The sequence below is a fragment of the Cryptomeria japonica genome, chromosome 11 (genome assembly GCF_030272615.1).
Source record: "Cryptomeria japonica chromosome 11, Sugi_1.0, whole genome shotgun sequence".
Taxonomy (NCBI): Eukaryota; Viridiplantae; Streptophyta; class Pinopsida; order Cupressales; family Cupressaceae; genus Cryptomeria; species Cryptomeria japonica.
The window spans coordinates 338597756-338610743 of NC_081415.1; the positions used below are offsets into that span (position 1 = coordinate 338597756).

Below are 12988 nucleotides of genomic sequence, written 5' to 3' on the forward strand. Positions count from 1 at the left end.
TCTTTAAATATATATATTTTTTAATCTAGCTTTCTTGTGCTCATTTTTTTGTTTCTGAGCAGTGATAACAGTAATTCATATTAGAGTTTTAGTAGGATGTATACACTTCGAGAACATTGATGCATGATTCAATCATATTGCCTTAATAAAATAATTGGGTTGAATACTTCTTTCATCTTTATAAAGTAAATATTGAGTATTCAAGGGAGCAATTTATATATGATAGTTTCAGTGGGTATTCCTAGAAATGTATTTTATTATCTAACATTTGGAAATTAATTATTTTGAACTGTGACAATTTATTTTTGTTTTTCCTCATTTGTAGGGCGTTTACGGTTATCCTATTGAAATTCAAGCTTTGTTCTTTATGGCATTGAGGTGTGCTCGAATACTTCTTAAACCAGAAGGTGAAGGAAAAGAGTTCATTGAGCGAATTGACAAACGGTTGCATGCATTAAGTTATCACATGCGCAGTTATTTCTGGCTTGACTTTCAGCAGCTGAACAACATATACAGATACAAGACTGAAGAATATTCTCACACCGCTGTTAATAAATTCAATGTTATTCCTGATTCTATTCCAGATTGGGTACTTGATTTCATGCCAATAAAAGGAGGCTATTTTATTGGAAATGTTAGTCCTGCACGGATGGACTTCAGGTGGTTTTGCTTAGGTAACTGTATCGCAATTTTGTCTTCCTTAGCAACACCTGAACAGTCTATGAGAATAATGGATCTTATTGAAGAGCGGTGGGTAGACCTGGTTGGAGAAATGCCTCTCAAGGTTTCATACCCTGCCCTAGAGGGTCATGAGTGGCGAATTGTAACAGGATGTGATCCAAAGAATACTAGATGGAGCTACCACAATGGAGGATCTTGGCCAGGTGAGATTATCTTTAGACATTAAATATTCTGGCAGCAGGTTGTCAACATTCAAGGTTTCAATCGAATTGTTTATTTTGCACTTTCAACAGAATGAAAAATAATTGTTAAACATGGTTAGTTCTAGATTTTTTTAAAATTTTCATATACTTCATAACCTATAGATCGACATTTCTGGCTTGGTAATATAACAAATAAATTGTCGATCTCAAAGGTGTAGAAAAACATGGTTTGATATAGAAAATTTCTCTAAAGTTTATTTCTTTGTGAATCATCTATTAATTAGCTTGGACGTTTATTTTACACATTATCCTTTAACAAAGATATGGCCAAGTACATCAAAGATTACTTGACTTTGTGTGCCTGATATATTTTTCAGGAAAGGGAGATTAAAACCATAGCACAAAAATCCTTAGTTCAATCTACTATCCAAGGTGCCATGTTAAATCTCTAGCAGACTGAGTAAAACTTGTAGCTCCCAGAATCTTAAGGAAGCCTTTCTATACTGGGAGAATTCCTTGTATATAATTCAATTGGATTCCATAGTATAGGATATAAGGAAGATATTTAAATAATTGAAATTGCCCACATTTTGTGTTTATCTATATTTGTTTTATTCATTTGATTTTAGCCTTCTTTCTGTTAAGTCCTCTAATTCATTAAAATTCCAACTGACTTTGAGTTGACCTGAATACCATTCTTTTAATCTGAGATGACCTTTTACATCTGGTTGGGCAGAGATTTGAGTATATGATACATTCTAGGCTGATTCAAAGATCAAAGATGTTGAATGTGCTGTAGTCTGGGGTAACAATGGATATCTACCTTAGGTCATCTAACTCAAGAAGGATCTGCATGGTACTAGGGTCTGGCTATAAAACCCCGACCAGATTCTTGAACAACTAATTGGCACCACGTTGATATATAGAGAAGATTCAATTCCATATGCTTATTTTGAGTAGATTCTGACTAGGCATGCAAGACATTTTAATTTAAATTTCTGGACAGCTTCTATTCAACACGGAGAAAAATACATTTAAAATGCAAGACACAATTCAAGTGAGATTTGTCCATGCATAGGTTGACCTTTTCAAAATTCTTAAATGGCTGAGTGAGGAGATGGTCTCTTTGACCTGTTTCAGTTAGGCCAACTTACTTATCTTGTTACTTTGAGACTTAAGCAATACACAACTGTACTTGGTCAACTACGGCAAAGAAATTTTTTAGAATTTTCTAGAGTTACTTGCGTGCATCTTTATATGACCAGCACATGGAGCCTCATACTAGAATCATCATTAGAGATGAGGAGTCTAATATGATACTCCAAATGACCCTCCTTGAGGACTAACCTAGTGCAAGACTCCAAATATTGATGACTTAAAGATATACTATAATTTTTCCAAATAATTTAAACATCTATACAACACTATGAAAGCAACCTCAAATATCTGTTCTTAAATCTAACCAATTGAATGGTCACTTGGTGCCATTTTAGAAGGATTCCATGAATTCCTCTCACTTGGTGATCTTATCTCTATGCATTTAAATATTGCCTCAGTGGAACTTGTTGAACGTAATTCGAATAGAAAGCCTTAATCCTTATTTTCATAAATTCATTTTGGTGCTTTTATAATTTCATTGAATGATAATAAAAGTGACAATACGACCGATGGTTACAAACTTACAACCAAGGGCTCAATTAACTCCAATGAATTACACATCAGTATATGGTATGCCAATGAGAATTAATGCCATATGGAAAGTGAAACGAGAAACTACTCAAGAAGAGAGATCAAGATTTTCAAATGAAGGCAATTGAATTGAAGATCTTGATGACAAGAGTGACCACAATAGAAAAAGTACAAATCCAATTAAAGATTGCAGCTATTCTAAAAATATAGGATGCAACATAATGAGATGTCTCCAATATCTACATTGTTGTGCAGGAGGAGGGATAAAGTACAATGAGATGGATGTGTGATGGATGCTCAAGAGTGAGCTGGAGGTGGGCATATAGGATATGCCACCTAGCTGGAAGTAATTACAACCAATGTGGGATAAAATAGATGTAGTTTATCTCCACCAAACATGGAAAATATAACCACAATTATTAAATGCATGAATGCATATTACCTCCCTTAGTAGATGTTTACTCATGGGCAAGGGAGATTACACCTACCCAAGTTGATACCTACCTAAGTAAGCTTATCCTATCCTAGGTCATAATATGCAATAGACTAATTAACTAAATGTAAGGTTAATAAAATGCTCAAAATCCCCCATAAGCATAGCTTAGGTGGGAATGAATAGATGGGCCTTGATAAATTTGTACCTGTGTTAGGTATTGTTGTTGTGTTTTTTGTACACATGCGAACACAGAATAAAATACCTAAAGGTACCTTATCCTATCTTGAACAAAGTTCCCGACTGTTGAAGATCTCGCCGAAGGATCAATCGAGGCAACTCCAAGGTTCTTGTATGTAGGTTCTCTACATGTAGATAAGCTTCTCGCGGTATGATGTGATTTTGCTGGAATCACAAGGGGACTTACATTCGATGACCTGAACGTCTCATTTGCTAGAATCACAAGGGGACTTACATTCGATGACCTGAACGTCTGATTTGCTGGAATCATAAGTCCTATTTACTAACTGGAAGACAAACAAATGGCAAAAGATACAGGGTTCAAGAAGTCTACTCTAAGACCTAGAATGCGAGAAGATGGACGAATGACTAGGTGGAATCCTACTAGGCTGGGTCTCACCATCAAGTTGAACAATTCAACACCAACTCAGTGCGATCTTCTAAGGGATGTTTCAAATATATCCAAATCGTACACCATCAGATACTGATCACCATTCAAGATAATGCGTGAACAACAGAGGTGTTATGACTCGGGATTAAGCTCGTTCTATGCCAGTTGACCACGCAAGGCACTCTTACAGTTAGGAAAAGGCTAGTGGTTTGGACTAGGTAGATTCCACGCGAGTACATTCAATAAATTCTTTCATTCAATCTAATCATTTATCATCTACAATGAAGATTCAACAAGAGACCATGCGTATTGCAAAGAAACGACACATTTCACCATATCTTCAATGAAAAGGGGGTTCATTTACAATCAAGGCAACAATTTCTTGCCTTCTCTTCCTACTTTACTCTAATTTCTATTCTATTCACTATTGATCCTTAGCTATTCTAACCTCTATGAACTAACTCTTAACCTTTACAAATGAGGAGCCAAGGCTTTATATAGGGAGCCCTTTACAAACAAACGACTCTGATTGATTTAGAACTAATGGCTAGGATTACAAGATAGAAACCCTAATTAGGGTTTGTTACAACAAACTTCCTTAGCCAATTAGAAAATTACATTCCAAGGGCGAGGACCAATAAGAAGCAGGGGTAGGTACATCGAAGTTTGTGCTGCCTTCGATAAATTAGGTACATTGAAGCTGGTCATGCTGAGGTGGACCAATCCGACTGGAGGAGTGATGACTGGGATGCCACCTTGTCTGATACTTGTAATTTGGTTGATGTTCAATTTGATGAGGCTGAGAAGCTAACTTTAATTAACTCTTTTGAAACTATCTGCTTCTTCAATGGACCCTTGCTTTGACCTCCTTTGTCTTTGATGTGCTGGATGGATGGTGTACCTTTCCTAGAAATGCTGGCATCGCCTTCCTTTGTCATCCTGTGGTTCTTTAGTGTGGAAAAGTGAAGGTTCTGGAGGTAGCTGGCAATTCCTTGAACACATTGAGTCTTCCAACGCTTCAAAGCGCCTTGAATCCTCCCTTTTCGCATGTGGAACGTCCTCCCTGGCTTGGTTTTCTCCATCTACAAAATAAACTAAAGGTGATTAAGCACATATGACATATTCATTTCAACAAAGCATTTTCCACCTTAAATTATTAGTAAGAAGACATCAAAATGGAATTTCGCTAAGTATCCTCTCCAAGGACAGGCCCTATAAGAATTTCACCTTGGACCCTTTGGAAGGGTCAGGATCGATTTTTTCATTCCAGGATAATTCTATTACTTGCGTACTCCAAAATTCCTCCCAAGGCAAACATATGATAGCTTTAGCTTCTCAAAGGCCTAGGGATTCATGCTTTGACCTTCATCATGAGCAAATTAGGTGAAATTTAGAATTTCGCTCTGGACCCTTTGGAAGGGTCAGGAGCGAAATTCATTCTTACCTCAAAATCCTTACCTCTTGGACCCAAAAATTACTCAAATGCATGATTGTGGCAATCTCCAAGTCCAATCCTCCTTGACCACTATCCTGGCTTAGCTCAAACTTGAAGGAAAAAAGGACATTTTGTGAATTTCGCCCTGGATCCTTTGGAAGGGTCAGGAGCGAAATTCAAGTCTTAGGCTTGATTCTTCACCTCCTTCACTTCACTTCATCTTGCAAGCCAAAGTAATACCCTTCCATCCTCAACCACACCCTAGGAATCAAAGTCCTGGCCTCATACAAGGGAAAAACAGTTGATTTGAAGAATTTCGCTCTGGACCCTTTGGAAGGGTCAGGAGCGAAATTCGTTCCTAGCTTGTCTTCCCTCACTCAATTCCACTCTTCTCACTTTGTCTCCCCTTGATTCCCTCATTTGGATCCATCTCTCAATTTTGACAACATTTGCTTGATCCCCAGAAGGCCTGAAAGGGAAAATTCGCTCAAAATCATGGACAGGGACAGGACCTATCTAGGATTTCGCCCTGGACCCTTTGGAAAGGTCAGGAGCGAAATCCTTGTCCTAGCCTAAAATTCACATTTTTGGAGACAACAATCCATTCAAGGGAAATCTCAAGGGCTTCTATCATCTTTGTCTAGGCCTGGCTTGGCACAAATATGAAAGGAATAGGTGGATTTTAGAATTTCGCTTAGGACCCTTTCGAAGGGTCAGGAGCGAAATTCATGATTTGAGCTTATTTTCTCATTCTCTCAACTCTAATCCACCTACAAGACTAAGGATACATTGCCTCACTCCTATCTAGGCCATAAAAACCAAAAACTTAACTTGTCTTGCAAAGAAAATAGGTGGTCCTAGGATTTTCGCTTTGGACCCTCTGGAAGGGTCAGGAGCAAAATCCTTGGTTTGGGCTAGTTTCCATCATTTTGATAATTACTAGCAAGTCAAGGTCACACCTAAGGACACTCTCAATCCTAATTCACCTTGAACCACCCTAGAGTTGGCATAAAATTGAGGAAAAAAGTGGTTTTGGGGAATTTCGCTCTGGACCCTTTGGAAGGGTTAGGAGCGAAATTCACACTCTGATATTTCATTTCTTGAACTCCAATCTACATTTCCAAGCAAAAATACATCAATCCACTTCCATATACGCCATAGGAACCAAAGTTTTGACCTCATCCAAGGAGAAAATAGGTGCTTTTGAAGAATTTCGCTCTGGACCCTTTGGAAGGGTCAGGAGCGAAATTCATGATTTGAGCTTATTCCTCCATCTTTCAACCTCAATCAACTTCAAAAGGGCAAGAACACCTCTCCTCACACTCATCCAAACTATAAAAACTCAAAGTTTGACTTGATCAGCAGGGAAAATAGGTGATTTTAGAAATTTCGCTCTGGACCCTTTGGAAGGGTCAGGAGCGAAATTTCCATTCTAGGTTGATTTTCACCATTTTGTAGTCTTAAACCTCCTCTATAAGGCAAACATGCATCCAAGTCTCCTCAACTATGCCTCAAAAATCCAAAACTTGGCCATATGAAAGAGCAAAATAGAGGAAAAGGTGAATTTCGCTCTGGACCCTTTGGAAGGGTCAGGAGCGAAATTCATGCTTTAGACAAAATCCACACTTTCAAACACCTCAAATCACTTCCTAAGGCAAGAATATGTCAATTTGCCCTTACCATGCCCAAGGAATCAAGGTTTCTAGTGCAAACAAGGAGAATAAAGGTGTCTAGGGAGAATTTCACTCTGGACCCTTTGGAAGGGTCAGGAGCGAAATTCACATTTAGGCTCAAATCTTGATTTCATTTCTCACATTTCTTCATCCAAACAAGTGTTTTGCCCTCAATAATGCCTGGGAATGACTTAGTTTCTAAATTTGGGTCAAACTAGAATGTCTTATGGAGAATTTTGCTCTGGACCCTTTGGAAGGGTTAGGAGCGAAATTCGCTTTGGACCCTTTGGAAGGGTCAGGAGCGAAATTTGACATTTGGGTCTCTCCGTCAGGATTCATGTATGGAATATAACATTTAAGTATAAGAAAGAATTTGAGAGTGGTTTCAGACCTCTAGGAGTTATAATGCAAAATCTAGTTTTTGGAGGATTCTCCAATTTTCCAGACTTAGTCAAATTTCAGGATCAGGAAGACATTCCAGACTTAGCCAGATTTCAGGGCATTTGAAGATCAGGATGACATTCCAGACTCACCACTCACCAATTTGACCTAACTCAGACCTTCAAGGATGATACTCACTCACCAAGCAAGACACAATTAGCAACAAGAGCAAAACCAGGCCCTAAGGAAGACTCTCAAAGAAACCCTAATTCTGGGGCCCTGTGGACTCACCCTAGCTCAAACAGAGCCTGCCATCCTAGTGATCCCCCTGGCGACACTCAAAATGCAAAGGCTAACAGACAAAACCCTAAAAACCTAGAAAGCAAACCCCAGAAAGCAAAAAAGTATGGGTTCCCATTTGCAATGGGGCGATGTATGAATACGTCACAACATTATTGTCTCCAAAAGAAGGAGAAACTCCTCCCCCTTGTGGAGAAGAGATGACAAGGACTATGTAGCCTTTCCAAAAGATGGAATAGCTATCCTAAAAGTAGGCACATGAATGCCTCCACAAACAAGAGAGAATGTGAATTCAGAAGGTCACATAGTGAGTGTTAAATTAAGTCCCTTGCAATGGACAATACAACTTCCTTAATAAAGAAAGAAACCCTAGGTTGTCAATCTGTTGAATTCCACTCAACTAGCGGAATTAAGGAAGTTATCAAGAATCAGGAAGAAGAATTTTATTAGTCTTCCCCAAGTTGGTGCTGAATTGTGAGTCAAACGGATCAAGGGTATTAGGTACTGTTGACGTGTATTTTGTACACCATCATACACAGAATAAAATACCTAAAGGCATCTTATCCTCTCTTGAATAAAGTCTCTAACTGCTGAAGATTCGCATGAAGGATCAGTTAGGATGACTCCAATGTTCTGGTTAGTAGGGTCTCTACGTGTGGATAAGCTCCAGTGGTATGATGTGATTTGCTGGAATCACAAGGGGACTTACATCTGATGATTGAACTTCCGATCTGCTTTGCTGGAACACAGGCTCTTACTAGCTTAGATTTGGAAAAAAATGAAAAAGGATGGGGCGAAGAGAGGATCTAATCCTAATACTAAGAATGTAGGAGCAATGATTGATTTTTGATAAAACTCTAACTAGGTCTTGTTTTGACTTCAATGGACCATCTCCACAAGGCTAGTGCGATCTTCTAAGGGAAGCTTTATGATGTTCGAATCATCACTGCAGGCATAGACACCATCAAGTTGATGCATATCAATGAAGAAGCGACAAATTGAAATTGAGCTTAAGCTGAACGATTCCAGTTGACCACACAAGGCAAGTCTGCAATCAACAAACTGCTAGTAGTATGGATATACGAATTCCACCATTAATCAATCGCATTTCCTCCATTCATCTAATCATCTACCATCTAGGATTGAAGACTCAACAAGAAACCATGCAAATTGCAAGAAACGACATACTTCACCATTACTTCAATGAAAATGGAGTTTGTTTACAATCAATGGCAACAATTTCTTGCCTTGTCCTCCTATTCTACTCTAATTGCTATTCTATCAATTTCTAACTACTCTCTATCTACTAACTGCTTTCTATTATTTACAACTCTCTCTCCAATTATTTCTAATTAGCCTTTACAAATGAAATGCCTGGGCTTATATAGTGCCCACAATACAATTTGATGGCTTAGATCAATTCAAGATCAATGGCCAAGATTTTACAATGAAAACCCTAATTAGGGTTTGTTACAACCATTACATAACATTTAATGCTTGACCAATGATAAAATTGTATTGCTTGGACACATGTCCTCTTTAGAAAATTCCACCAATGGATAGCTGGGGTAGGTACATCGGAGTTTGTGCCACCTTCCATGAGTTAGGTACATTGAATCTGGACATGCTGAGGTGGACCACACTGACTGGAGGAGTGATGACTAGGATGCCACCTCATCTGACACTTGTAGCTTGCTAGATATTCAATTTGATGTCATTGAGAGGCTATCTTTAATTAACTCTTGTCCTAACTCCTTTTGTCCTTGATTTGCAAGATGATGATGTACCTCGCCTTGGAACGCTGGATTGAAAGAGGTCGCCCCTGTCCTGGCTTGATCTTCCCGGCGAAGATCGTCCTTGATTCGGCTTGATTTTCCTTGATGAGATCTCCATTCGATGCCTACACAACATTTCATAATAAGTAACATGATTTTGCAATGAATAGCATAGATTAGATTAATCTTAGGAAACTTCATGATAAATCCTTGAGTTATCATTTCCTAAAAACGATTGAGCTATTACAATTCAAAATTTAAAACTATGACGATCAACGATTCAAAATCAAAACAATAAATCCATATCGCCATACCTCTCTTGAGAGCTAACACTAGAATGCAAAACAAGGAATTTGCCTAGGCAAAATTGACGTTAGATGGCCTTCAACGTGATCTCTTCCTCAAGTTAGCAACTTCGCCACCTTTGATATGCCCTTGACGTCCTTGGCAAATTCGCCCAAGTGAAACTTCAAGTTCGCCTCCTTTGATAATGCTTGCACCTTCCCATTGAAATTCGCTCCTCCTCTTGAATGATAATTTCGCACTTCCTTTGTATACTTCAAATCGCATATGAAAGAGGATGCTTGAATAATGATTTAAAAATGAAATAAACACCTCCTTTTATAAGCGCTCACCTCTCACAATTACCTCTAGGCCGACTTTGATAAAATGAGGCAATTAAAACGATTTTAAATAAATAATGGCCGACCTTGACAAAATAAACCCCAGCGCTCAACTTGATTTTATAATTAATTAACTTTATGCCTTTATAATTAATTTTTTTTTTTTTTTGATTTTTAATAGGCAAAATTAATTAATAAATGTTATGCGTTATTTTTAAATGCCACTTAATTAAAATTTCAAAACCTATCGAATTTAGCATTTAAAATAAATTCAATTGTTTGTTTTGGAGCCAAAATGGGAAGATGAAAAAAAAAATACAAACCTCATCGCCCTGGTCCCTGACTGAGGGACAGGAGCGATCCATCATCTTGGTCTTGATTCTTGCAATTTTAACGTTCAAAGTCCTCATCTCCACGTTGAATTTGCCACTTTCGTTGGGTCCTTCGAGCTTGAGTGTCTTGCTTATGTGAACAAATGCCTTTTATGACCATTATCGCCCTGGTCCCTTGGAGAGGGACATGAGCGATCCTAGTGTTTTCTCCTTGACCTTTGTAACTTCGAACTTCAATCTTCATTGTAAAGGATAAACAATGCTATTCTTTCATTCCACGCTTGTCCTACTTGACTTCCACAAGGCGTATGGATGTTTGAAGGATCATCGCCCTGGTCCCTTGGAGAGGGACAGGAGCGAACTTGAAGCCCTAGTCAAAATGCGTCATCTTTCAACCTTGGTTCCTCGTTCATTGCCTCTTAAATAATGTCCTTGATCTTGTGTGTCCTTGCATTGTCATGATTTTGAAGGAACATGAGTGTTTTAATAAAAATCACTTTGGTCCTTGTCCAAAGGACAGGAGCGATATAGCCTCTTTGGCTCAATTGATAATCTTTCAACGTTTGAAACCTTTGTATATCATCCCCTTAAGACACCTTAGACCCTTTACCACCTCGCATGATCTTTTCTTAACGTGATTTTTGAGAGATTTTACCACTATGATAAATATCGCTCTGGTCCCTTGGAGAGGGACATAAGCGAACTTGAATGTCTTGGACTTGTCCTTGCTTCCATTAATTTGCCACCGTTTTCATCGTGTAAAATAAAGTCTTTTTGATCCCCTTGGACACTTGAAACGTAATCAACTTTCAAAATCTAGGCCTTTATGGAAATTTCGCTCTGGTCCCTGCCTGAGGGACAGGAGCGAACTTAGGTATTTAAGTGCAAATCCTTCATTTTGGCGGTCCTTGTAACTTTGTGCTTGATTGAGATGCTTCGAAACGCCTTTGCCACCCTTCACCTTGACTTGAAGTGGTCCTGAACTTAAGTGGAAGGCAAGATAATCAAAATTTCGCCCTGGTCCCTTGGTGAGGGACAGGAGCGATCTTGCTCTAGTAGGCTTCATCTCACCTTGCTAACTTCAAAATTTATCTTCAATGGTCTTGTTGCGCCCCATCTTATTCATCTTTGGCTTGGAAATCATTGTAACTTGGCAAGAAATTTGTCAAAAGTAAAAATCGCTCTGCTCCCTGACTGAGGGACAGGGGCGAACTTGGGCAATTGGGTCCCTTGTTGACGTTTGGTAATCTTCAATTTGTCTTCAACAGGTTCAATTCACCTCCTTTCCTGCCTTCGAACGTAAAATTTGCTTTATCTTTGCCTAAAACATGCCTTATGAAGAACTTCGCTCTAGTCCCTGGGAGAGGGACGGGAGCTACAAATGGATTTCGCCCTGGTCCCTGACTGAGGGACAGGAGCGATTTTTGCATTTTGGGTCATTCTCCTTCACGACGGCACTTCAAGTTATATTCATTTGATAAAACACATCTCCTTGGACCTCTTCAAATCATCAAGTTGTTAAAATCCTGCAAGGACAAAGCAATATTTGATTTTGAGCTCCGGTCCTTCAGTGAGGGACAGGAGCGAATTTTGCTCTCTAGGCCAAATCGTTACAATTTTCATCAAAAAATGTCTTGGCTAAGGAAGATATCATCTTACTTAATGCTATGAATAAAAGTTAATGTCCAAAAAAGGTCTAAAATTGTGCATATAAAGAAAATCGCTCTGGTCCTTCAGTGAGGGACAGGAGCGAATTTGACCTTCTAGGCAAAAACTTCATCACTTCATTGTTTTTGATCAAGTCTGGATGCTCTATCATACTCATTTCGTCCTTCACCATGCCTTTGATGTCTCAATTCGTCCAAACAAGGTCAGGAATGACTCCACTAAGCATTTTCGCTCTGGTCCCCTGGTGAGGGACAGGAGCGCTTCGCCTTGGTCCTCCTGGGAGGGACAGGAGCGAAATTCGCTCTGGATCCTCAGTGAAGGACAAGTGAAATTTGACTTTTCGAACTCTCTATCAGGATAAATTTTATGGAATATAACATTTAAGTATTTCTTATACTTTAAGTTATATTCCATATATACTTTCAGGATGTTTGAGAGTGGTTTCAGACCTCCAGGAGTTATATTGCAAAATCTAGTTTTTTGAGGTTTTTCAGTTTCCAGACTTAGTCAAATTTCAGGATCAGGACATTCCAGACTTAGCCAAATTTCAGGACTAGGGCATCACTCAAGCCGGACTTGCTTATCCACGCGATCACCTGGTCGACACTCAAAATGCAAAGGCTAACTAACAAAACCCTAAAAAGACCTAGAAAACAAACCCTAAAAAGCAAAAAAAAACATGGGTCCCCATTTGCAATGGGGCGATGTGTGAGAACGTCACAACAGGTACCATGCATGATTCTAGCGTAGTAACCATGTAAGAATGATGCAAACCATAAATAAGAGAATTGAACGAATAAGAATCAAGTACTCTTGTAGAAAGTACTAACAGTCATGGAGCCAGACCAATGGTCTCATAAATAACTATAGGATATGTCACCATCTATATAACATGATGATGTTAAAACAATGCTGGATGATATTGCATAAGCCTGCATGCCGACCACATTAAAAAGAAATTGTCTGTCTTCACTTGTCACACAAAACCACAATGTACCATATCATGGCCAATGCACCTCTGATCTCTTTTGCAACTGAAAATAATAACGAACTCTAATACCATATCAAAAAACTTTGAAGCTCAAGAATTTGAGATAAAGTTTGAACAATGAAATCAGAGATTCAAATTATTGTTGTTAGTGTTAATTGTTATAACTTACGTCA

The 12988-nt window shown here is 38.7% G+C and overlaps 1 protein-coding gene across 10 annotated transcripts in view; it reads left to right on the forward strand.

Annotated features, from left to right (window-relative positions):
- LOC131074854 (probable alkaline/neutral invertase F) overlaps nucleotides 1–12988 on the forward strand; it is a 35455-nt gene that overhangs the window by 2634 nt on the left and 19833 nt on the right. For all 10 annotated transcript variants that reach the window (XR_009113143.2, XR_009113144.2, XM_058011604.2 and 7 more), the window contains one exon: nucleotides 326–884. Coding sequence is in view for 8 of the 10 variants with exons in the window: in XM_058011604.2 (XP_057867587.2) it covers nucleotides 326–884 (559 nt within the window). In the remaining 2 variants the exon portion in view is untranslated. The remainder of the gene's footprint in view (nucleotides 1–325; nucleotides 885–12988) is intronic.